At 46.5% G+C, this 27,203-nt stretch overlaps 1 protein-coding gene across 1 annotated transcript; it reads right to left on the reverse strand.

Moving 5' to 3' along the window:
• Positions 1 to 1,423: 1,423 nt before the first annotated feature.
• Mrpl33 (mitochondrial ribosomal protein L33) lies at positions 1,424 to 8,932 on the reverse strand. Its single transcript, XM_057776569.1, has 4 exons — positions 8,851 to 8,932; positions 8,320 to 8,338; positions 6,198 to 6,304; positions 1,424 to 1,687 (listed from the first exon to the last, which is right to left on the reverse strand). The coding sequence occupies exons 1-4, from the start codon at positions 8,870 to 8,872 to the stop codon at positions 1,638 to 1,640; spliced, it is 198 nt and encodes a 65-aa protein (XP_057632552.1). The 5' UTR covers positions 8,873 to 8,932; the 3' UTR covers positions 1,424 to 1,637.
• Positions 8,933 to 27,203: the final 18,271 nt, after the last annotated feature.

Consider the following 27,203-nt stretch of genomic DNA (forward strand, 5'->3'; position numbering starts at 1 on the left):
ACATGGGTGTGGCTTCTTAGCTCACAATTACTAGAAAAATGTCCTTTCTTTGTAAGCATGTTCATTTATGAAGTGACCAAGGCTTCTCTGACTCGAGTGATACTTTCCTTTTTCATATTCACTATTTCAACTAGAATTAGATTCCATCATCAGAATCTGTATGATTAGTACCAATATTTGGAGAGCAGCACATTCTAGTGCTGAATGAACAGTAGAAAGCAGTGTTTAATTTTATGTGCATTGGTATTTTGCCTGCATGTATGTCTGTGTGAGGGTGTCAGATACCCTGAAACAGGATTTACAGACAGTTGTGAGCTGCCATGTGGGTGCTGGGAATTGAATCCGGGTCCTCTGGAAGAGCAGCCGGTGCTCTTAACTACTGAGCCATCTCTCCAGCCCTAGCAGTGTTTAGAGCCCAAGCAATGAATGTTCCAAAGGGAAAGGGGATAGCAGTGGGCTCTCCCTGGCACCTTCTGGGAGAGATAGGTAATCCTCACCTTTAGCCTATGTTGTCAAACCTGCTCTGGGGACTGGGGATGTAGCTGAGTTGGTGGAGTGCTTGTCTAGTGTGCATGAAGCCCTGGGCTTGATCACTGCCTAAACTGGGTGTGGTGGCACATGCCCGCAATCCCAGCACCGAGGAGGTGGAGACACTAGCTCAAGGTGCCCTGAGCAAATACGAGTCACCCCAGAAATCCTGTCTCAGCGGGGGGGGGGGGGCGGTGAGAAAGAGCACAAGCTTTATGTCTGCATTTATAGTACAAGAGACCACGCCCATGTGGGCTGGTATCCTAAAGGCTGAAGGAGTTCCCACAGCAAAGTAGGTTATGGACTAGCAATTCTAAAAAAGCTCAGCTTTCACTTCAAGCCAGAAATCTGAGGAAAAAATGGAGGCAGCTGGAGAGTTTTGAACTGTTGGGAATGGGAAGATGAGGTGAGGCAGGAGTCATACATCAACATGGGCTATCATGTAATCCCACCATGCCCCCAAAGCAGTGATATAGAATATACTGGCGCTTTTGGTAAAAGAAAGGTGCAATCAAGTCCACTGCTGTCCTCAGAGCCTGTGGCCCTTCTGGACTGCACAGCTGTGAGAACTTCTCAGACTTACAGCTCTGGTGAACTGATTGAGAATGCGGACCAAGGGCACTGTTCCTAACGACCCAAGCCAGAACCAAAGCACATGTTCTGTCTCTTTCCTTTTCCCAGCTGCGTGCTGTCCTGCTGCCACAGGGTGACTGCTCCACACAGCCTGGAGCACTGCCCTGAGGAGCAGCCTAGCAACCGCTGCTCAAGTCTCACTGTGGAAATGGCTTCTCTCATGTGAGACAATAGTTATTTCTTGGTAAGGTGGTCGGGCTTTTTTGTTTTTAACATTTCAAACAGTAGGAAAAATATCACTAAGAGACAAGAGCACAGGCTGTTTTGACATTTTTTTATTAATGCCTATAAGAAATCCAGAGAGATAAGTATCTGGTCTCTGTGAAGAACTCTTTCCTGGCACTGCTCCTTCCCAGCGGCCTTCTCACCGGCGGCCATGTTGTCTCCTCTTCTTCAGCACACTCTGCAGGTCTCTGAGCCAGTCCCTCACCCTCAGTCTTCTCGTTTATGAATCAAATTCATTTTCTATCCAATGTTTAGAGGGAGCGTATTTTTTTCTGTTCCACGAAGAGAACTTTTTTGTTCACTGTGAGGCAAGAGAGAGGGATTGTAGCAGAAAACTAGGAAGCGTCACCATTTTTACCAACATTCACATCACCCGAGCCCTCTTCTTTTTCCTTGTTACTGTCCCTCAGATGTGAGCATGGGCTGATTTTCAAGTCTGAGCCACAGCATACACACAGACATGGGTAGGGATAGGGATGTCACCACCCAAACAGCACTGTCCTCAACCAATCAAACATGGCCTACCCTGCCTGGGGTCCACTCTCATGGGTAAGCAAGAACCGACTGGGCACTGGGCTACAGAACAGCACTGAGAGCGGAGCGGTCGTCAGAGGAATGGCAGTCAGAAGGGAGAGCAAATACAGAACCTCTGCTATCTAGAGATGGCTTCACACCAAATAGGAAAAGTCAGATCAACAATGCGGCACTACAGCAAAACCTCAACACCACAGATCCCCAAAAGTGCTACCTGCCTTAGAGAGAGACTGGAGCTGGGCGCTGGGAAAGGGGGTTTTCACAGAGCCTCAGGGTCCTATACTGCACCATCAGCCTCCAGCCAACCCCACCGTACACACGCACACACGTGCACCTAGCTACATGCCCTAATTCTTCTGTGCCACGAAAACAAGACACTCAAAGAAAACCCAGAAGGGCAAAGGACTGTGTGACCTCACAACTCCTCACTGACCCTGACCATACAGGCATTTCAACTTTGTTGTCTCTTCTACAATGAAAATGGATATACTTACTAAATTTTCAAACTATGATTAAGAATTAGCTGGAGAGCTTATTTAAAATATATTGCTATGGGCCAAAGAGAGGCTCGGTGGTTACGAGCACCGGCTGCCTTTCCAAAGGACCCAGGTTTGATTCCCAGCACCCACATGCTGCAAACAACCGTCTGTGACACCAGTTCCGAGGACTCTGACGTCCTCTTCCAGCCTCTGCAAGCACAGGTACACTCGTGTTACACAGACACACAGGCAGCCAAATCATCCTAACAAATAAAAAATAATGAAAAAACATCTAAATATATTGCATTTCTCATTTCCATCCTAACTCCAATTCAAAAGCAGGAATTCAAATTTTTTAATTCTCTAGGCAGCTGAACTTAAGAACCATTAACCAGCCAAGAAAAATGTACCACTCAATTAAAAACACACTGATATTATAAAGGGGTATTGTTCACATATTTTGGAATCATGTAAGACATGAGAGAATATCTGTATGCACTGAGAAGCAATCAGGAGTTACTAAATGGCCATGTCCAGAAGCCACTCATCATCAGAGCAAGATTCTAAGCTGGTCAAGGTGCACACACCTTTATTCCCAGTACTCTGGGAGGCAGGGCAAGTGAATCTCAGTGTTTGTTCAAGGTCAGCCTGATTTACATACCAAGTTCTACACTGGCCAGTAATACAGAGACCCTGTCTTAAAAAAAAAAAAAAAGAAAAGAAAAGAAAAGAAAAACAGCAACAAATAGAACAAGGCTTTATAGAGCTTTATAGACTATACAGAGACCCATGTATCCTAAGATGATCATGTGAAAACCCAGGAAAGCTCTTAGGACCTGGAGAGCAGGCCAAATGTGCTGAATGCCTATAATTCCAGCACTCGGAAGGTACAAACAGAAGAATTTCAAGTTCAAGACCACCTTGGGTTATGTAGGAACATGACGCTCCCTGTCCCACTAAATCCGCCCCCCACCCCCACCCCCGGCCAAAAACAAAAAACAAAACAAAAAAAAAAAAACCAGAAACATGCTGGGCATGGTAATCTCGCCACTTAGGAGGCAGAAGCAGATGGATCTCTGTGAGCCCCAGGCCAGCCAAGGACACACAATGAGACCCTGTTTCAAAATTAAAAAAGAAAAAGAGAAAAAGTCAGAATTCGGGGAGAAGCCAGAGCTCACTCCCTCAGCGACACTTGGACACAGGGAGACGAGAGCAGGGGCTTGGGCCACAGTGCAGGGCAGCAGCGGCCCAGTGAGTGCCAGTACTGAAAACATAAAGTTCTACAAAAATAGTTAAGAGTCAGGAGCAGGAATGACAGCGGAGCTCTGAATGCTATGCTGACAACAGGCGAGGGTCCTAACTCTTCTGTTATGGGTTCTTCTCTGGTTAGTTTGTGGATGTTTGGCAGTTCTAGGAATTGGCGTAGGACCTTGTAGATGTAAAACAGGTACTCTGCCATGGAGCCACACATATCCCCAGCCAAGGTCCTGATTGTGAACCAGTATTAGGAAGGTGCTCTAGCCGGGCGGTGGTGGATCTGGGGACAGCATGGAAGAGGGGCAGAAAGACTAAGAGTCAGAAGACCAAGAAGACTGAGGTGAAACAGTGTCTCCTAAAAATGGTTGCATAAACAAGGATGGAACAATAGCAGTATCAATGGACATGTTAACATGAAGGGGGAAAATTCATGGGGTCTCACCCCTAGATATAAACTACACACAGCTAATGACTGCTGGGAGAATTAGTCTCCCCCAAGGATGAGTGAGTACCTTATTAAATGTCCAATGTGCAGTGGTCAGCCCTGTTGTGTACATACATACACATGGAACAACAGAGGCTATTCAGACATTTGTACATACATACAAACACACGTAAATGATAATAAAAAACAGGCTATTCATACATTCAGACATCTAAACATACGCATGTAATGATAATAATAGAGGCTATCAGCTTGGAGGGTGGCTGAAGTGGCTACAGGGAGGAGAGAAATGATCTAATTGTATTTCACTTAACACTGACTCCAAGGAGCGAGGGATATAGCACAATATTAAAGCTTGTACAAGGTCCTGGGTCAAACCCAGCTGGGGAAGGGAAGAGCATGGCTCCAAAGATCATCCGCACCGAGCACCCAGGCAAGTATCAAACCCTCTCCTCTCAGGTCCTCCCCGGTGTGAAAGACAACCATTCTCCCTCAGAGCTGTTGAACAGTGAGCACTCGTGTGAGCTGAGCTGAAACGACACACTGCTGTCCACCACACTAAACATAATGCAATTTTCGGTCAAAATGTTTGCTGTTTAATTCATAGAAGAATGAATCTGTCAAGTTCTTTCCCTAAAGCTAACCTAAATCTACTCTGTTCCAATTAAAGTCTGCATTGCCTTGTTTAGTGATCCACAGAATTAAAGCTGACAAGTTTTCATTCTCTTCATGATAAAGTTTAACACGCTTATGCCTTGGACTTTAATCCTTCCTCCTTGACATCTAGTCTTAAATGAGGAAAGGAGCTTTGAAGACAAGGGGTGGGGGCTGAAAAGGGCTCAGGGATTAAGAGTACCTGTCAAGAAGACCCAGGTTCACTTCCCAGCACCCACATAGGGTTCACAACCATCTGGAACTCCACAGTTCCAGGGAACCCGATATCCTTTCTGACCTCCATGAACAATGCAAGCACACACGATGCACATACATACATTCAGGCAAAACACTCAAATAAAATGAGTATACATACATACATACATACATACATACATACATAGAGAGGTGTATGTGTGTGTGTGTACATATGTACGTATGTATAAAAGAGGCAGATGCAGCTGGCTGTTGCACTGGAGCAGTCTGGGAAATGATCAACTGACTGGGAATCTTGTGTTTCATTCCTGGTTTGCTTTATAAAAGACTAACAGAACATTATCCTCCAAACAACTTCACTCATTAAAATGATGGGAAATGATCAGATTCTCTGGTACCCTGAGCAAAGCCAGTCCTAAGGCAAACATCTTCATTGCAAATCTGCAAGGCATCCATAGAACAGCAAGAAGTCAGGCATTAGCTACCTCAGAAGACATTTTGCTACCAATCTTCAGACATTTCCCATTAGAAAATCTAGTTGTAACTGGGTGTGTGGTGCACACCTCTAATCCCAGCACTCAGGAGGCAGAGGCAGGCATGAGTTTGAGGCCAGCCCGGTCTATAAAGAGAGTTCCAGGACAGGCTCCAAAGCTACACAGAGAAACCCATCTCAAAAAAAAAAAGAAAAAAGAAAAGAAAAAAGAAAAGAAAAAAAGAAGAAGAAAGAAAAATCAAATTTTTCTGCCCAATGTACCAACATACACTCTCTACTCATTTAAATCATATCTGAAGCTTGTGACTGGCCCATCAGACCACACCCTCCCCTTCACAGATAGCTACTGCCTCTATTCTTTGCATGGTTGATTTCCTACCTTTACAAAACTAATTCTTGAGTACCTCGGGACTCTGCCTGCCTGTCTTAGCGCTAGCGCACCTCCCACAGCTCCAGTCCCACCACATCCCAGCATCGTAGTGATCTTACTCATATACCTTATTATCACATTGTCACTTCTTCCCTCTCCCTCCCAAACCAAGAGCAGACTGAGTTTGACCCCAGCACGGCAGCTACTGCCATAATAAACACGGTGAAGAAATGTCACAATTTCAAAGGGGCACAAAAATCACCAAAGACACTCATTCAGGAAAGGAGTCAGAGGCCTGCTGTGGCATCACTCCCCTGCTGTGGCATCACTCCCCTGCTGTGACATCACTTCTCTGCGTCTTACCAATTGGATCATAATGCAGAAGAGTCAGCTTTTCTCGGAGTCGGCTTCTCTTGTGGTTGAAGGAGAAACCTGTCCCAGCTTGGCTCACCAGCCTCACCAGAATGGTTCTAAGATCAAAAAGTACACTGTTAAGAGCTGAGGAAACACACCGGGCCACCGAGAACACGCAGCACACTTGTTGAATTTTGTGGAGTCAAAGTAGTTATGAATATTACTCCATCCTAAGAAGGGTCTGTGCTACGACAGCCTATATTTCTCATAAAGCAATTTCAATGGCTCTGAACCCCGAAGTCACCTACCGGGACCTGGTAACAACCTCACCAAACACCGGGACGGATCAAGAACCTCTGGCGCCACTCCACGAGGAGCAGGAGCCAACATAAGCAATAGCAGGCAGTCACAGCTGGCCCATGGGCACCCTTGAAGATGCTGCCTCAAAAAAGCCAATTCTTCCAAAATGATGGAGGCAGTTCAATCAGGAAGGGACAAAATTAAAGAAATCTGAAGTTACACATCACTAATGTACAAGCCCTGGACACCTTCATATTTCATTTAAATTAGTTATCCAAACCATAAAACTTACTGCTTGCCTCTCTGGCCCTTTGAATACCCATACTGTTACTCTGTCATATGTGTGTGTTATCTTTGTCAGCCCACATAAGACATCATTTCTCCTACCATTCCCGAAAAATCTAAAGCACTTAAGACCACATTACAACCAGGCATGGTAGCTCACTCCTATAATCACAGCACTCTGAAGGCTCAGACAGGAGAATTGCTGTTAAAATGTTGAAAACCAACCTGGACTGGACTATAGTCCAGTCCTGCACTGGGAACCAAACCCAGGTCCTCTATGAGAGCAACAAGCACTCAAGTAGACTGAGCCATCCTTCCAGATCCTATTTCAAAACACAAAATAAAGCCAAAAAGACCACATTCCGTAGTGATGTTCAGAACAGTGCCTCTGAGGATCAACGCTGTATTGGTTGATGGATTAAGAAAGACAATGATGCCAGGTCTGGGGACGCAAACCAGTAACCCTAACATTCAGGAGCTGGGAGCAGGAAGTTCACAAGTTCACAGTCAGCCTGGGAAACTCACTCAGGCTTGTCTGAAAACTTAGAAAAAAAAACAAATAAAAAGAGGGCTGGGCAGGATTCAGTAAGAGAGCATTTGCCCAGCATGTATTTGGCCCTAGGTTCAATCCCCAGCACTGTGGAGTGGGAGGCGTGTTTACATAATTATTCATTCATTCGTAAAGATTCAACAAATCTCTATGGGGTTCTTACTCTGTAAGGAGTCCTACAAGAAGCAAGAAACTAAGTCTGCATCCTCTCAGGGCTAAAACTATGGAACAGAAGATGAACTGGCAAACAGGGGGAAAAGCAAGGCATGGGTCTATCCTCTAGTCTAACAGCCTCATGTTTAGCCACACATTTTTTCTAGTGCTTAGACTGATTTCCAAACCCATAAACAGGCTCTCGGATTTAATCAATCAGAGTTATCTGTAGATTCCTGCAGAAGACTCCAGGAAAGTGAATCTTGGTCCTCAGTCCGAGGAAATAGAATTTTGGTGCTGATTGAAGCATAGTAACGGCCTGACAGCAACTGACAAGCCCTGAGATGAGAGAAGCCAAAGCTCCTTCGAACAAACATGAATGCGGCCCGGAGGCTACTCAGTGGGGCTGGAGGGAAACAGGACAGCGCTTCACTTTGGAAGAGGCCAGATTTCCAACTACGCTCTTTTCCTGGGTCAGTAATGGGGACTCCTGGGAGATGCTGGGCAGCAGGTACCACAGCTCCTATCAGCCACAAACTTAAGAGGCAGCAGCCACTCACGCACATGGGATGAGTTGCTAAGCTATGCGTTCTGTGGTTCCAGTATTAAATGCATTTTCAGGTTAGGTATTTGCAACCTGGGGCAGAATTACCAAACAGTAGCACTATCATCAAGTCAAGATGCATCTGTATTTTTATTTTCACACCGACAAAATAAGCAATAAATAACCCTAAATCAACTTTGAGGAAAGCAAACACTGGCTTAAGAGACAGATACACTGGCCACAGCTAGACTACCAACCCCAATAAGCAAAGTTTAAAGAAAACAAACGCTTTTACTTACTTTGACTTGCTCTTGGCAACTTTTTTGTGTAAAGGTTGGAAGGGAAAAATAAAAAGATACATTTATTATTTATTTTACGCAAAGTGCTTATAAACATCAGTAATAACCCAACACACTTAAGAAATAAGCCACATTTACCCTAAAGTACCTTTCCTGGATAACAGAGAGTAATCAGACCAAGAAAACTTTGAATGCTTTTTTTTTTTTAAGACAATCGATGCAGTTGGCTGGCACCTTAAAGTCTTTCTAAACTAGACTGTGCTCTCTTCACCCTTCAATGGTGCGAACATTTGCACTGCAACCAAGTCACGTGAGGCGAGAACGCCCTCACAGCAGGAAGTCAGCGGGAGCCAGAGGACCAGTGACACCGCGGCTGCCGGGGCGACTCTCGTCCCTACGGAGGACAGCGGAGCCCAGACCCGGGAGGTGCGCGCAGGGTGGCAGCTTCCCCGCCTGGCTCCACCCCACGACCTGCTTGTCACCGTCTCGGCCCCATGCCGCGGGCCCTGCCGCCGCCTCAAACCTACTTACAAGACGCGGCAGAAAGCAGCATGATGCCGGCTCCGGTACTCTAGCCCAGGCCGACCTAAACAGCCGAACAACTGCTTCCGGGGCATGAGCCGGTTCCGGTAGAGGGCTCAGGAAATTGACAGAAGCCACGCCCTCTCCCGAAGGCCCATGAATTCTCTAACTGTGCTTTATTGGCACTGAGTTTTGGGGTATTATGGGATGGATCCTCCTCCATGCAAAAGATACTACTGCCTAATATCACAAGCTCCAGATCTGCCTGGATCCAAAGTCAGTCTGGTGCCTTTTCCATTAGACATTCAGCTACCATTTGACCCTCATGAATTTTTTTTTCTTTGAGACAGGGTTTCTCTGTAGCTTTGGAGCCTGTCCTGGAACTAGCTCTTGTAGACCAGGCTGGTCTCGAACTCACAAAGATCCAAAGATCCGCCTGCCTCTACCTTCCAAGTGCTGGGATTAAAGGCGTGCGCCACCACCACCCAGCTGCATCATGAATTTTTTTTTATGCCTTTGCAAGGAGCCCTAATCTCACTGTTAACTTCATCTCCCAATCAATAATCAGGATTTTATTAGTTTTGCTGTTGTTGTTTCTGCTTAATTTTGTGTGTTTATAATTCTCCCTATTTTCTAATTTGTTCCTAGATTTGCTTGTTTTTGCATGTCTGAGTGTTTTGTTTGCATGAATGTTTGTGCAGCACATATGTGCCTGGAAGCTGAGGAGTTCGGGCGAGTGCATAGGAACTGGAGGATTATGATGTTGTGAGCCACCACGTGGGCACTGAGAACCAAACCCAGGTCCTCTATGAGAGCAACAAGCACTCAAGTCGACTGAACCATCCTTCCAGTTCCATTTTTTGTTGTCTTAAGTGATCTTCCCAATAACCCTGTCAAGTATTTCCACTCCCACATGAGGAAACTGAGGATTGGAGTGACTAACTCGACCAAGGTTGCTCAAGTTGTGAGTAGAAAGTCTTGGTCTTGAACCCAAATCTTCAGAATCCAGAGGTTACACTTTTAAATTTTAAATATGGTGGGCATGCTACCTACTCATGGTAGGCATGTATTGAGTGCTAGTCTAGCCAAATCAGAGCTCCAGGTTCAGTAAAGACCCTGTCTCAAAACAGATAGATAGGTGATAGATAGATAGATAGATAGATAGATAGATAGATAGATAGATGATAGATAGATAGATAGATAGATAGATAGATAGATAGATAGATAGACAGAGAGGTAGAGAGATTAAGGTGGAGAGGAAGTAACCTGACATTGACCTCTGGTCTCCACACGTGAACGGCCGCACATGGACACACACGTAACACATAGACAAAGATCTGTGTGAACTGTCTTGAATGGACTACAGAAGAAACAATGGCTTTCTCCCGCCATTAGCTGTGTGTATCTGTTATTTACACGTAACACGTTGTTGGCAGCTGGTGAGTTGATCAAGATGTAATGCCTGATTTGCTTTTTCTTTTCCACCTGAACTTACATATTGAGCCCCCTGTACATTATAAACTGCAGAACAGTAAAAGCACCTGAGAGCCCAGGAGGGAAAGGCGTGGTTCTGTAAGGAGCTGGAGCACAGCCTCTCTGGGAGTCTGGTTAAGGGAGGAGAGGACACAACTATTTAGCCTGGATCTCAACCCGGAGAAATAGATGAGGAAGTGAGAATCCACACTGTGCCCTGCCTCATGCTGGCAGACACTCGATTCCCAGCACTCAGTGATGGGTTCAGACCTCTTCTCTACGCTGGGAGGGCCCTGGCTGCACACCATCCAGCCCACTGTCTCATATGTGTCCTGCCTGACTCACGGTTGGGACATAGAACTGTTCTTGTCCACAAGGTCAGCGATGCTAGCTCCCTAACCTATCCCACAGGCCAGGGAACATGGGTATTAGTGGAAGGGAGATCACAGGAGAAAGTTGAGTTTCATGCAAAGAGATGGTACCTGCTCATTTTCCTCCAGACAGACCGAAGCATTTTCAAAATCAGGTCTTCTGCCTCAACAGCTTAGAATTAGAGCAAAGAATGCCTTGGAAAGTCAGGCTGAAGGCTGGGGATGTGCACCGGATTCAGTCTGTGTGGGATAGGTGTCCTCAGGATGATGGGCAACACATCGCCATTATCAAACCCTCCATCATGATTCAGCCCCACACCTCTGTGCTAGGGCCTACTCTGGGTCAGTATCACTAGAAAGCATTTGCTGACCCTGTACTTCCCTCTCACCACACACCACTCCCTCTGTGCCCTCAGAGTATCTAGTAGGCCTCTCTGCAGTCTTTGAATCACTGACCTCCCCCAATCCCAAACCAAATCATTGAGTCCAGTTTGAGGTGGCCAGCTACTCTGAGCATGAGGCCCGCCTTGGAGTGTGGTGGGTGTGTCCAGTGTCTCTCTATGGAAGAAAACTCATCTTCTGTTTTGCAACAGCTGTCGAGTCCTGGTTAGGAGTGGGACTTCCTGCCTACTTCCCTTCTCAGAGAGACTGTGACAGCAAGCCCAAGACCTCTACAACTTCAAGAAACACAAAGTCCTACCCAGTTTTCAAACTCCTTAGAAGGTTCCGAGACACAGCCAAAATTGAAACTACTAAGTGGGATCCGTGAATTCTAGATTAGCTAGTAGGCCCCAAGTTGCAGGTGTGTCTGCTCAATTCATTTTGCATGATGAGCCACTCTCACCTGCGTAGGCAGAGAAGGGGAGAAAGTGGCCAAGTAGAAAACAATGAGGAAGTCATTGAGTTACAAGCTAAGAGAAAGGTGCTTGCCTACATTCCCGAAAGCTCTAGAACACTTAACAAGAGGCCCAAGACAGAAGACCAAAACCAGGAAGTTTAGTTGCTACCGGAAAGATTGATGGAGGTCCTGTAGACACACCCTTCCCGCCCACATATTTCACCCTCACCTTCCACGAGAAGGGCCAGGAAGGCTCTGACAGGAACAGTCTCGGGAAAGTCAACATATTCAGTCTGATTGGTGGGTGATGGATGGGAGAGAACTGTGGGTGCTGGAGCACAGGGTGTGGTGGTTTAGGGGGACATGGGCTGAACCAGGAGGCAAAGGGTGGGAACTGATCAGAGCCAGGCATTCCTGGTGTGGGTGGGAAGCTGGGCTGCAGGGCAGCTGCTGGAGAAGCAGCTGAAGGAAAGGAACTGCCCACAAAGCGAGCTGGCTGCTTTTACCACCAGCCCTGTGACTCCCTAGATCTCACATTTTTGAGGGGCAGGAAGAGTAGTGGGGTTTTTGATTGTTGTTTTCTCTCCTTTGGTTTCTTGTTGTTTAGTTGGTTGATTGGCTTTATTTTTTTTTATTGACTGATTGATTTTTTTTGAGACAGAGTCTCACTAGGTATCCTTGATTGGCTTGGAGCTTTCTACGTAGAGATCAGGCTGGCCTTGAACTCACAGAGATCCTCTACTAAGGAGTACTGAGATTACAAATGCCTTTGCCTACAGAGTCATCTCATGGGCCCAGTTTGACAGGGTTTAGGGGTTTTGTTTGGTTGGTTTTTGTTGCTTGGTTTTTTGTTTGCTTGCTTGTTTTGTTTTCTGGTCTGGAGCTCACCAAGTAGATCAGATTGGCAGGCTAGTGAGACTTAGGTGACCCCCACCCGTCTCTGACTCCCCAGTTCAGGGTTTACAAGTGCACCTCAACATATCTGCTGCATTTTATATGGTCCCCACTGCCTTCCCCCTGGAACCCATCTGGCCACAAGGTGCCAATTCAGTTTGAAGGTATTGAAACTGGGTTCCAACTCTCCAGTCCTCCTGACTGCTTTCCTGGAGAGATCTCTGAATTCATGGTTCTTCTGCCTCCACCCTCCCCAGTGTGGGATTAGAATCAGACACCCTGTTTAGTCAGCCTCAGTTTGTAGTGGGATTGGTGTGATGTGTCAGTGGAGCCCGCGACCCTGGTTGATCGTCATCAGGTGAATCCTGCGGTCTCTACATGGGAAAGTTCCATGAATTAGGAAAGAACCCTCTCAAGATGCTCCCCAATGCTGTCAACCCTGGTACCCAGCTGAACCATCTAGGGTTCCCATGAGTAGAGAACGAGACCCTAGGGATGCCTCATAATGCTCTCCAGGTGCAAATGGTCATCCTAGATCAGGGTTACTCAGCACTAGCGGATCTGAGGATAGGGTCAGTTCTGAGCCGGCCGAAGTGAGACCTGAAATTCTGTATCTCTGAAAGGGCATCCGACTCTGTGGATGCTGCTGGCTGTGTGCTGTTCCTACTTGAGGTGTAATCAGTCAGTCAGTCAGCAGCAGCAGCAGCAGCAGCAGTGAGCTAGCTGGCAATGCAGATTTCAGGGCCTATGCTGATGTCCTGAATCACAGTCTGCATCTTAACAAGATCCCAAGTGATCTGAAAACACTGACGTTCAAGAGGCAATGTTCTAGAAAGAGCGATAACAAAGGGTGGACAAGATTCCTTTCCTCAGAACACAATAGAAGCTAAGGGTGGGGGTGGGGTTCTCCCTGTTTCAGTTACTGCTCTCTTTGTGGGCCTAATACAGCAGCTGGCATACAACAGCTGCTCAATGAATAATTAATACGTGAATGGACACATTAAGGGTCAGTTTTAATTTGAACACGAGGCCACTGTGGGGCCAGTTACCAAGAAGTTAACAAGACTTGGTGTTAACTTCTGAGGCAAATGTCTTTTTGGCCTCCTGCCTAAGCAAGACTGATCCTGATGTCAGCACAGAATGGGACCCACAACCATGTGGGGCAAGGGCATACTAAATTACTCATCTGTGGAAGGCAAAAGGGGTAGCCAAGGAAAAAAACAGCCAAACGGGCAGGTCTGAAAGAAGGACCAGAGGCTAAGTCAGTGAAGAGTGGGGAGTTGTGTACCCCCAGGTCCAGAACTGACCCATCTCATCTCTAGATTGCTTCCATAAAGCTGCTTCAAACATGCTTGCAGTAGATAGAAGAGAACACACGAGCTGGGTGGTGGTGGCACACACCTTTAATCCCAGCAAATAGGAGGCAGAGGCAGACGGATCTACAAAGGCTAGTTCCAGGACAGGTCCCAAAGCTAAAGAGAAACCCTATCTCGGGGAGGGGGGGTGGGGGAGAACACACTTGGCCTCAGTGCTAGTATTGCTTTCTCTTTTGCATTCAGATTAGACATCAAGGCCTGGAGATGTAGCTCACTTGGTAGAGTACTTGCCTAGAATCCCCATAAACTGGGCCTGGCAGCATGTAGGCAAAGTTTTTCTATACTGCAGCTGCTCTCAAACACACTGAGGCTTATATTAATAACAAATGCTCAGCCAATAGCTCAGGCTATTGTAACTAGCTCTTACATTTTAAGTTGACCCATATTCCTTATTTTCTCTCTGCTACATAGCAGTACCTTTATTATAATTGCCTGTTTATCTCCTGCTCCCTCTATGTCTGACTGGTGACTCCTGGCTCTACCCTTCCTCATCCCCTCATTCTCAATTTGACTTTCCCATCTAACTTTATCCTGATCAGCTATTGGCCAGTCAGCTTGTTTACTAAACCAATCATAGCAACGTATATTCACTCAGTGTGCAGAAGAACCATTCCACAGCAGCAGAACCCACCTGTAAGCCCAGCTCTGAAGAAAGTGAAGAAAAAAGCTCAGAAGTTCAAGGAGAACTTCTTACATAGAAAATTCAAGGCCAGCCTGGAATATGTGAAACAGTGTTTGGGCTTTTTTGTTTTTTTAAAGATGTCAGTATGAAATTTCTCAGGCAGCCTGAATGGCTTCTGGATGAAGTCCAAATTCCATAGTTGGACAAATGTTAAATCTTACAGAGAACAAACAGTATTTGTTATTAACTATCCTTAGAGGACTGGAACAATAACTAATTTTTGAAGTGATTATTCCTGGACCTCAGGGTACCAATCTAGAAAAGAAAGGGTTGCTATGTTTTCTATGTTAATATTATCCAGACTTTCTAGAAAACTCATCACACTCAACTCAAAATGCCAGCTCATTTATCCTAATGTTTATTTTAATGCTCTGTGTACAGAGAGGCCTTTTTTCTAATTGTGTGCACGTGTACCATGTGTGAGCGTGTATGTAAGTGAACATGTGCCGTGGTGTGCAGAGGACAACAGGATGATCTCGCTTCCCCTTTGTCGAAGCAGGGTCTCTAGAGCCGTTCCTCCCATGCTGAGGCTAGCTGATGCCGGAGCAGCAGTTCCAACCTGTGGGTCACCACCCCTTTGGGGGAGCGGGGTCGAACAACCCTTTCACAGGGGCCTAAGACCAGCAGAAAACTCATATATTTACATTATGATTTATAACAGTAGCAAAATTACAGTTATAAAGTAGCAATGGAAATAAGCTCATGGTTGGAGTCAGCCCGACACGAGGAACTGTATTAAAGGATCGCAGCATCAGGAAGGCTGAGCGCAGCTACTCTGGAGTGTTTAGACCATTGTCCTGTCTCCACCCCCCATCTTGTTGTAGGGGTACTGGGATTAAAGATCCAGGTCACCATCTTCCAAAACCAAAATCCATGCCACCACATCCAGCTTTTTTGTTTCCAAGTGGGTTCAGGGATCAAACTCAGATTGTCAGGCTTTCATGACAGATCTTGTTTGCCCACTGAGCCATCTCACAGACATCATAGGGGGCTTTTTTCTCTGTATAATAGCTCTAGCTATCCCGGAACTCACTCTGTGCACCAGGCTGGCCTTGAACTCACAGAGATCCGTCTGCCTCTGCCTCCCAAGTGCTGGGATTAAATGCATGTACTACCACCACCTGGCTTAATTATATTAAGTCTATTTTCTACTCAAGTCAATGACTTTGTTGTTAATGATGATGATGTTGTTTTTTTTTGTTGTTTTTTTTTTTTTTTTTTTTTTTTGGTTTTTCGAGACAAGGTTTCTCTGTGGTTTTGGAGCCTGTCCTGGAACTAGCTCTTGTAGACCAGGCTGGTCTCGAACTCACAGAGATCCACCTGCCTCTGCCTCCCGAGTGCTGGGATTAAAGGCGTGCGCCACCACCGCCCGGCGATGATGTTGTTTTTTGAGAAATGGTTTTTCTTTGTAGTACTAGCTATTCTGCAACTCTGTATGTAGATCAGGCAGACCTCAAAATCACAGAGATCCTCCTGTCTCTGCCTCCCCAGTGCTGGGATTAAGGGTATGAACCATCACACCCAGTGAGAGGATGCTTTTTGGGGTTTTTTATATTGTTTTAGTTTTTCGAGACAGGGTTTCTCAGTAGCTGTGAAGCCAGTCCTAGAACTCACTCTATAGACCAGGCTGGCCTCAAACTCACAGAGATCCGCCTGCCTCTGTCTCCCAAATGCTGGGATTAAAGGTGTGCGCCACCACCACCCAGAGAGGATGCTTTTGAAAGTCTTTTTACTCGTTTGTTTCCATAGTGGACAGAGGTAACATTCCCAAGGACTTGTCTACCTCTGCACTGAACTGAGTTCCATGTTTAAGATAAGATGAAGTATTCAGGTACTGGCAAGGTGGTTCAGCAAGTAAAAGTGCTTTTCTCCAAATCTGATGACCTGAGTTCTATTCCTAGGGGACACACACACACAGTGTGGCATGTGTGCATCCATGCATATACCTTCTCAGATGCACACAATAAATCAATAAATAAATGTAATAAGAATAAATAGAGGGCAATTAAAGGAGACCGTTGACATCTACCTCTACCCTTATGCATAAACGCACACATTCACATACAACACGTGGCACACACACAAGTTGACCATCTGAAAGGGAATAATAAGTTTCCATTACTTATTCCTTGCTGACCTAACCCCTGACTTTATTTATAAAGTGGTTCAGAAAGCAGAGACACTACCCTGACAATGTCCCTGCAGCTTCTCCACAGAATTTGAAGATGGCTCCTGTCCATCTTCACAGAAATAGGGAATGAGTCCCGCACTGAACACATGACTTAATTGCCTGGTGTTCAGCTTCTCTACTATAGACCCCTGTGATGGACATTGCCCCGGGGGGGGGGGGGTATTGAGAAAGAAGGGCCAATTAACTTCTTGTTTTGAAAGAGCATTTGGGGGCAGGCTGACATACTCCTGCAAATTCTGAGCCTCTTAAAGCCACTTTCAAATGCATCTGTGTTTCGTTTTGTTGACCTAGAGAGACAAGCAGTTGTCATGTTCACAAGAATGACCTAACTTGAGCTCCTGTGGTTTGGGATTCTGCCTGCCTGCTTTTTTGCCCTGTTTTGCCTGCAAGGCAGGAGCCTGCTCTCCTAGCCAGGAGATTGTGGTTAGTTTCCTGGCCTCCGCCCCACATGGGGACACACCTGCACCCCTGAGGGAGGGAGAGCCTGTGGAGGGTCTGTGAGGCCAGAACTGAGTCACTTAGCTGGATGTGAGTCAAAAGACATTAGAACAGCACTTTGGCACTTGGAGAACCCACACAAAAATCCCTTGCATGTGACAGTTCAACCCATCTTCAAACTAAATCAAGAAAGGGGATTACAGTTTGGTGTCTCCTCTTGCCAGGCCTGGAGTTAGTTCTTCATGTGGAATTAGCACAAAAGAAAACTTAAAATCATCCTGACGGGGGTGAAGGCACAGTAAAGAGCCATCTGCGCCCCTCCCTGTGGCCACTAAACTATTGAAACAATGGACCCCAAGAAATGGGAATTTCCCCCAGAGCCTCAGTCTGAAAGAAGGAAAAGGTTGAAACCTTGTGCCAGCCAAAGGGGGATTTCTCTCCAGAATAGAGATCTCACAACTTGTCAGACCACTTTGCTGGAGAGACTGGGGCTGAGACAATGGTGGTGAGAGGGACCACGTCTTGACAAGGACTGCTTCACCTGTAGGCCTCTTAAACAGAATACTTAAACCTTAACTTCACATCAGACCCTAAGAGACTCGTGGAGGGCACACTGGACCTCTTTGTTGCTCTTCCTAATGTGGCTACACTGAATAAATCCTTTTTTCTGCTTCTCTCTATAACTTGCCTGATTCCCTGTGGGGGAAAGGTGACTGAGCCTAGCTTGCTATGGCTGCCAGGGCCCAGGCTCTGTCCCTAAGAACTCTGGGAACATCCTGGAAGGGTGAAGCCCTGCCCCCTGAGGATACTGCACGGCAATCCTGTCCTGTTCCAATATCAGGGAGGGTCAAGAAAACCACTCTGGAGGTCATTCATTGACTTAGGTTTTTCTATCCAAATCACTTGCCTATCTTGAAAAATTATTTGAAATGTAACATGAATAAACCCTCTTTTCCTCCCACATGAAGGTTTCCTTCATGTCCAGGAATAAGCCAGGCATCCTTCGTGACACATGCCAGTGGGGGAAGTGGAGGCCAGAAGCCTAGGCGCTCAAGACAGTCCTTGGCTGATTAGCAAGTTCAAGACCAGCCTTGGCTCCAGGAGACCCTATCTCTAACAATAACAACAACAATGATAAAACAAGGGCAGGAAGGTGGTTCAGTGGACACAAACACTAACCACTCAGTCCTGGGGGTGGGGTCTAAATTCAATCTCTGGAGTCCACATAGAGGTAGGAGGAAAATGGCGTGACAGTACTGTCCTCTCACCTCTACACAGGCGCCGTGGCACATGAGCCACACACATGCACACACACATATTGTGCAGATGTAATAATAATACATTTTAACTCCAAATGCCTTCAAAGTGATGACGTGTTCTGGAGAGGTAGCCATTTTTTCCAACCAGAAGTCCCATTCAGTGGCTGATTTCAGGCCTTCTCAGTGCAGAGAAGAGCTTCCAGCCTCTTCGGTAAATGAAAATTTCCTGTTAGATGTCTTTCATCATTTCACCCCGATCATCCTCTTAACCCAGTCACAAAAAGTGAGGAGCCCAGGTTGGGGCTCGCAGGGGCTGCAGGGAGGAGAAAATCTGCAACTGCTTCTGCCTTGGGTCAGTTTTGTAAGCACTGAGCCTGAGAAGCAAGAACCGGGCAAGGAAAGCCAGTCATACCTTCGGCTCCAGCTCCCTCTCTGGGTCTGGCTCCTGCTCTGCTGAAAGGATAGCCCCACCTCATCTCCATGGTGACAACAGGTGCTTTTCAGGGCAGCCACCCTAACCCCCAGCTGCTGCAGGGAGAGAGCAGCCAGTGCTCTCACAGGGTGACACCCTTCACAGGACCCTGCAACAACGTACCCAGGGATTAGCAAGCCACATCTATTTCAAACTGCCCTGGCTATGTTTTATGTCAGCTTGACACAAGCTAGAGTCTGAAAGGAGGGACCCAAGCATTAATTGTGAAAATGCCTTCATAAGCCGGGCGGTGGTGGCGCACGCCTTTAATCCCAGCACACGGGAGGCAGAGGCAGGCGGATCTCTGTGAGTTTGAGGCCAGCCTGATCTACAGAGCTAATTCCAGGACAACTAGGGCTGTTACACAGAAAAACCCTATCTTGAAACCCTGCCCCCCCCAAAGAAACCCTGTCTTGAAAAACAAAACAAAACAAAAAAAACAACAAAAAGGCTATAGGGCATTTTCTTAATTAATGATTGATGGCAGAGGGCCCAGTCCATTGTGGGTGGTTCTATCCTTGTGCTGATGGCCCTGGGTTCTATAAGAAAGCAGGTTAAAAAAAAAAGAAAGAAAGGGCTGGAGAGATGGCTCAGTGGTTAAGAGCATTGCCTGTTCTTCCAACGGTCCTGACTTCAATTCCCAGCAACCACATGGTGGCTCACAACCATCTGTAATGAGGTCTGGTGCCCTCTTCTGGCCTTCAGACATACACACAGACAGAATATTGTATACATAATAAATAAATAAATATTGAAAGAAAGAAGAAAGAAAGAAAGAAAGAAAGAAAGAAAGAAAGAAAGAAAGAAAGAAAGAAAGAAAGCAGGTTGATCAAGCCATGAGAAGTAAACCAACAGGAAGCTCCCCTCCATGGCCTCTGCATCAGTTCCTGAGGTTCTTGCCCTGTTTGAGTTCCTGTCTTGACTTCTTTGATGATGAACTGTGATGTGGAAGTGTGAGCCAGATAAACCTTTATCCCTAAGTTGCTTTGGTCTTGGTGTTTCATCTCAGCAGTGATAACCCTGACTAAGACACCATCTCTTCCAAGGAAGCACCTTTGAGAAATTCAAATGGCTTAAATGCAAACTGGTACCCAGCCAGGAGGGAAAACCAGGGCCCTCCTCCAGCTAGTCATCTGCAACAGAGCAGTCAAGGCCTTTGCTAAGCGGGAGAAGTGGGGTCTTCCCTTCCAAAGATGTCGCTATGAAGTGGAGGTAACCGGGCCAATTTAGTTTGGTGTATAGTGAACTACGTGGTTGCCTCAATGTAGTCTCCAGGCCCCAGAGTCACTAATTAGCTCTAGACTTAAAGGTTAATGAGATAAAACATCTATAAATCAGTTGATGGCTGAGGCAAGACGAAGGCCCCCAACTCCTGCTCCGCCGCACTAACGCCGTCACTGTTCTATTTCAGGCTGTCCAGATGATTAAATCTGATTACACACTACTGTATGTGATAATCATAGAACGTGCTCTTAAATGACGAGCTACCTTGCTCAAGGCTTCTTTCTAAATTTAGTTACCCAACACCAAGGAGAAAATGAGTCAATCAATTATTAACCAAATTATTCATCTCAGAATGAACTGATTTGAGGAAAAGATTTGCAAGTGAATTTTCAGTCAGAACAGAACAGAATGCTGTATGTCACATTGAAGATGCATGTTCTCGGGGCTGGTGAGATGATGTAGCGGGTAAAGTGCTGCTCAAGGAGCTGAGTCTGAATGTCCATTGGTCATTAAAAAAAATGCAGGCATGGTGGCAGACATTTCTAACCCTGTCACTGGGCCTGGGGAAGATACAGGTGGGTTCTGGGAATTCCTGGTCACCAAGACTTACTGTGCACACCACATCTGATCTTGGAATTTCTTTTATTATCCATGGAAGTGAGAAGACTACTTTATGGAATGTGGGTTCTCTCCTCCTACCTTTACCTGGGTGGGTTCCAGGATTGAATTTAGGTCATCAGGCCCTCGTGGCAAGTGCCTTTTCCAGCTGAGCCATCCAGCCAGGCCAGTATTTTTTTTTTTTTTTTAATATAAACGTTTCAAAGAGTTACTGCGCTCTGACTATCTAGGTTCTTGGGAGAAGAGAAAGGTACACCGAGCTCTACCAGCAAGATGGGACCTTATATGGAAGCGGCGTTCCTGGCGCGCGCGCGCGTGTGTGTGTGTGTGTGTGTGTGTGTGTGTGTGTGTGTGTTGAGCCCTTCGGCTCTACAGAGGAAATTTCTGGATCTGACACACTCTGACCCCTCTGGCTGGATCCATTTCCTACTGGAAGAGTTCCCATCGGCCTGCCCCATTCTGAACACCCTGCTGTGGGAGTCCCAGCAGACATGGCGTCTCTCGGGGGGCCGTGTGGGTCGACGTAGACAATGGAAGAATGCAGGTCAATCCCGATGAAGTATCCTCTGGCAGCTTGGAGGATCTCAGAGGGTGAGCCCGCTTGCAGGAATAAAGACAGATTGTTAAGGAAAGAGGGGAAGCTGGAACCTTGCAACGCCTTGCAGCTGCAGCCTAGAGTCGCCCAGCCTTTGCTGACCTTGTCTTTGTCCTCGGAGAACAACACCAGCTCCGGTCAACCTGTTGCATCAGCTGCTGCAGGGCTACCCTTCCCTTCCCCACCCCAGGAAGTGGTGAGGAGGGTTAAGTAACAGCCTGTGAGGCAACTACTCAGGGCAGCTGGAAATCTGGGGGAGGCCGTCTCTCTCCTTCCAGCCAGGCTCCACCCAACAGGCGCTCCTTAAATTCAAATCCATGAAGGAAAAGTACTCAACTCCCAGAGTCCTCCCCGCCTCCTGACACTGATCCGCTCCTGGTACTTACTTGGTGGAAGAAAACAGACCCCTGCTAGTTGTCCTCTGACCTCCACATGCAGGCCTGAGACATCTGAGTGTGAGGATGTGCGCGCACACGTGTGCGCGCGCACACACACACACACACATACAATAAACAAACAAACAAATGTTAAAAAAAAACATTTTTAAAGACTTTTATGGACTGGAGAGATAGCTCAGTAGTTAAAAGTGCTAAGTGCTCTTGCAAATCTTGAGTTTGGGACCTAAACTCACACAGGCACACACATACATGTAACACAGGCACGCACATACATGTAAGTTAAAAAAAATAGGTAAATCTTTAAAACACTTTTTCTTTGAATTATTTTTATGTGTATGAGTGTTTTACCCACATGTGTGTGCCTGGTAGCCAGAGAGGCCAGAAGAGGGTGCCAGATATCCTGGAGCTGGAGTTATAGACAAGTGTGAGTTGCCATGTGGGTGCTGAGGATCAACCGCAGGTCTTCTGGAAGAGCAGCCAGGGCACTTAACGCTCTTAACCACTGAGCCATCTCTCCAGATTCATGTAATCCTGGCTGTTCTGGAACTCACTCTGTAGATCAGGCTGGCCTCAAACTCAGAGGTCTGCCTGCCTCTGCCTCCTGAGTGCTGGGATTAAAGACATGTGTCTCTGCTGCCAGGTGGCTTTTTCTTAATCAAAATAAAAAGAACTAGGGCTGGAGAGATGGCTCAGAGGTTAAGAGCACTGACTGCTCTTCCAATAGGTCCTGAGTTCAATTCCCAGCAACCACGTGGTAGCTCACAACCATCTATAATGAGATCTGGTGCCTTCTTCTGGCCTGCAGTCATACATGTGGGCAGAACACTGTATACATAATAAATAAATCCTTTTTTAAAAAAGAAAAAGAACTACTGGCAGTATATGGGACTTAAAGGCTTTGTCTTCTATCATTACACACAGATTCATTATTTTTAAATTATTATTGTTTGTTATGATAATGATGATGATGACATTTGCTGAAATAGGGTCTTGATCTGTATGTAGTCCAGGCTAGCCTTGATCACACAGTAATCCTCCTGCCTCAGCCTCGTAAGTGCTGAGGTACAGGTGTTGCCTGCCATACTACTCAGCTCACAGTCTTTATTAATTTACGTTTCTGTGAGCCAGGCTTCAGCTTGAAGGTCATCAAGGATGCACCCTTCCCCCATAATCAGCAACTTGTAAAGTCAGGGACCAGAACTGCAGGAGCTTGATCATAGGTTAAAGGAACAGACCCCGGGTGGAGACATTCTGAACCTTCCGGAAAAATCATGCGATTACTATCTAGCTTGAGGTTTTCTGGTAAAGAGGAAAGAAATACTAATCGTCCTTCAGAGTTAATCCAAATGGGTCTGTCAGTCACCTAGATAAGGAAATGCCTTCGGGAAGCTGTCTGTTCCAGAAACTTTAAGGAGTAGTATAAAGCTCACCTGAATGTAGGTTGGTCTCTCTGGCTATCATCCCTCAAGAGGTTTTTCCTCCACAATGGTACCTTCTCTGTGTAAATGTGGATCAAGGCTTGTGCTTCCTGTCTGATTTTTTTAAAAATTATGTGTGTGGACACTCTCCTGCTTGTCACAGGGTATGTATGGGGATCGAGGACGGCTTTTCGGAATCAATTCTCTCTATGTTATATGGGTTCCAGAACTCAAACTCGGGTCACCAGGCTTGTGCTACAAACATCTCTACCCCCGAGCCGTCTCACTGGCCCATTTCTGAATTCTATGTAGATCGTCAGGTCCGGGGAGCTGAAGGGATCCTGAGTGAGATCCAAGGTACAGAGTCCTAGCTGGTCCTCTGTGAGCCCCAGTGAGCTTGTGGATCCTGGCTCCTCGTCTTCCCTGGTCCTTCTTGCTAGACAGTGGTGGTGCATGCTATTTGTCCCAGCACTTGGGAGGCAGAGGCAGGTGGATCTCTGAGTTCAAGGGCAGCCTGGGCTACAGAGTGAGTTCCAGGACAGTAAGAACCACTTCTTTTCATTTTGAAATCAAGGATTACAGATGCCACTTCAAGTACTACATGTTTGACTTTTCCTAGGCTCTACAGACCTTGTACTGGAAGCTCAAGTGTGATAGAGATTAAACAGACTGGGGGTGTTCGGCATGTGTAGTTTCACTGAAGGTCACGTGTTCTTTGAGCCCCTCCTGAGAAGCCCCTTCTGAGAGCTCAAAGCCTCTCCAGACTTGAGTGCTTAAGCAGGTTCTTCCTTCCTTCCTTCCTTCCTTCCTTCCTTCCTTCCTTCCTTCCTTCTTTCCTTCTTTCCTTCCTTAAGATGTATTTATTTACTTATTATGTATAGTGTTCTATCCGCATGTATTCCTGCATGCCAGAAGAGGGCATCCGATTTCATTACAGATGGTTGTGAGCCACCATGTAGTTGCTAGGAATTGAACTCAGGACCTCTGGAAGAGAAGGCAGCTCTCTTAACCCCTGAGTCATCTCTCCAGCCCTCAAGTAGGTTCTTTGATTGATGATTCAAATTCTCTTAACCCCCTTTCTGACTCAAATGCATACGGTTACTTATTTCACATTCTACCCCTAACGAAGAAGGAAAAAGATGGGTGGCCCCAGTATTTGACATTTTCAGCTGTTTCCAAGAATGGAAAAGATCCATTAAAAATGGGTAGTCATAAGCAGGGTGTGGTGGTGCACACCCTTAATCCCAGCATTTGGGAGGCAGAGGCAGGTGGACCTCTGTGAGTTTGAGGCCAGCCTGGTCTACATAAGGAATTCAAGGCTGGCCAAGGCTATGTAGTGAGACCCTGTCTCAAACAAAAACAAAACCAAAAAAAAAAAAAAAAAAAAAAAAAAAAAAAAAAAAAAAAAAAAAAAAAAACACCAAAGGGGGAGTAGTCCTGGGGCTGCAGACAGAGATGGCTCAGCAGTTGAGAGCACTTGCTGCCCTTGCAGAGGATTTGGGGTTCATTTCCCAGCATCCACATCAGGCCATTCACCGTTGCCTGTAACTCCAAGGGGACTCTTCTGGCCTCCAAGGGCACCTGCACACATGTGGCACACATACAGACAAGCCGGCAAACACACATACTCAGAAATAAAATTAAATTTTAAAGACAATTGTAAATGAGCCCTCACATGTTGGGCAAGGTGGTTCCTACCAGGAATTGCCACACTCAGAGGGACTGAGGTAAGAGAGACACTAAGAGTCTGAAGCCAGCCTGGGCTACAGCGTGAGATCGTTTCTCAAAGTGCACAAAGAAACAAACAAACACTTAAGACTTTCTGTTTTAAGTCTCTTCTTTGGCACAGACAGCAGCACACGCTTCTTGGGGAGAGCCAGTTAACAAAATCTAAGAGGAAAATCAGAGCCGAGAACATTCAGAAAGAATCCTCACTGTGCAAATGAGAAAACCGAGGACCAGACTGAGTAGCTGAAAAAGGAGGCATGTTAAATCCCGAAGCCAATCCTGCCCCACAGACCTGAACAGTTCTGCACCCAGGCCAGGAAGCTCCCATTGCCAGACTGTTGAAAGTTTGCCCTGGAGCGCCCTCCCCTGGCTCTCAGCAAGCCATTAGTTCAGCTGTGGTATAAACCGTGGTTCTCCATCCTGAACCTGCCACACGCACGCACACGGTTTGGCTGGGCACGACGCCAGGAGTTTTCCATATAGCAGATCTGAGGTAGCCTCTCACTGTTTACTTATTTATTTTTTTCCTTTTGGTTCTCTGGGACAGGGTCTAGCTATTTAGCTCAGTCTGGCCTCGACTTCATAGCAATCCTTCCTCCCGAGAGCTGGAATTACATACAGACTCAGCTTTTTTGGGGGGTGGGGGAGTGGGGAGTGTGGGGAAGTGATTCGAGAAGGGTTTCTCTGTGTAGCCCTGCCTGTCCTAGAACTCCTTCTGAAGACCAGATTGACATCAAACTCAGAGGTCCACCTGCTTCTGCCTCCCGCATCCTGGAACTAAAGGCATATGCCACCACTGTCCAGCTTCAGACTCATCTTTTTAAAAGCATCCTGGTGTCAACCCAAAGTACCACGTAATCCTGACGTGATATGATCCCAGCACTGGGGAAGTAGAGACAGGAGGATCAGAAGTTCAAGGTCATCCTCAGCTACCTACTGAGTTTGAGGCCAGCCTGGTTTATATAAGAACTTGTCTCAAAAACCTTTTGATTTTTATTGCTACCAAGTTCCCAGGGTGCTGATGTGCTTCAGAGACTGAGGACTGAGCATCTCTGGTGACAGCAACAGAGTACATTGGTCCTGGAGCCAGGAGACTCGGGATCAAGTCCCAACATTGGAGACTTTGAACATGATACTTAGCATTTCTGCCTCATTTTACATGGGTAAAGTGTGTGTGTGTTAATATTTGAGTCATAAGTAAGAATACCTAAGGAATGCCAAATGCCATCCTAGTACTAAGTACACAGACCCACATATATGTCACTTCACTGAAGAGATGGCACCAGGAGCCAGGGACTCTCCATGCTGACAGAAGCAGCCTCCTAGTGATCTTCAAAAATAGCGCAAACCCAGAAGAAATCGTGTTTAGCCTTCCACACTATTACTTGAGCAATCATCAGGGCTTGGCACTCTCTGCGCACAGGGTTTGCAGAGGTGACTGACTGAAGTCTCTGCCCTAGAGGAGCAGCTAGGAAGGCGATAAACATGCAAATCCTAATAATTACTCTAAGAGGTGATGAGCCAGGGAAGGAACCCAGTGCCTCGGAGCAGCTCGGAGCAACCGACCTTGTCTGCTAGTCAAGCCAGCTGTGAAGAGACACCTGAGTCTAAGTAGAGTTGTGGGGGATAGATACGAGTTCTTTAAAAAGCAGGGAGCTGAGTTCAGCAGTTAGGTTGTTTGAGTCCCAGGCCCACATGAAAACTCATATCTCTAACTCCAGTTCCCAAGGACCAGAAGCCCTCTGGCCTCTGTTGGCATCAGTCACGCACACATGGTGCACAGATAAAACTGTCAAAACTCTCACACAGATAAGATTAAACATTAAAAGTTTAAAAAGTGAAATGCCAAAGGCATTCCAAACCGGAGCAAATAGTATATGCAAAACAGTTCCAGATGCATGAAAATTCGAGCCCTCCAGGGTAAGAGTAGGTGGTTCTAGGTGACCAGAGCTCCTTGAGTGTGGGAAGAGAGTTGGCAAAGTCTTGTGAAAGGTTCACAGAATCCTGAACGCCACACTAAGGTGCTGAGCCTAATTGTGAGTCTGGCGGGAAGTCATTGGAAGACACCCAACACTTCGTTGGAGAGTTCCGTGGAAAACAATCCTTAATGACTCCCCAAAGCAGCTCCCTTCTGCCCAGTGCCTAAAAACTTTCAGGGAAGAAGCTCCCCAAGAAGGGACTTGCAGAGCCGCTCAGCTTCTACCTTCTTCCAGGCACCTGAGCACGTCTTCCTGAGCACCTCTGAGGCGCCCCGCACAGCACTTTCCCCGTCGATTTCCTCATTCCCTCCCCCGTAGGGTGTGGATCACTCGAGAACAAAAGGATGTTATCGAGAGCTGAGGTTCTGCGTGCGGGAAGGACCTGTGGGCGCAGCCGGGTAGGAGGAT

Source organism: Chionomys nivalis, chromosome 1 (genome assembly GCF_950005125.1).
Source record: "Chionomys nivalis chromosome 1, mChiNiv1.1, whole genome shotgun sequence".
Classification (NCBI taxonomy): domain Eukaryota; kingdom Metazoa; phylum Chordata; class Mammalia; order Rodentia; family Cricetidae; genus Chionomys; species Chionomys nivalis.

What these genes read in the sequence shown, in the direction of transcription:
- Mrpl33 (XM_057776569.1), bottom strand. Translation starts at nt 8,872, where the DNA reads ATGCTGCTTTCTGCCGCGTCTT. An exon ending in TCTGCATTATGATCCAATTG is followed by an intron (nt 1,688 to 6,197) that starts GTAAGACGCAGA and finishes CTTGCCTCACAG; the next exon opens with TGAACAAAAAAGTTCTCTTC.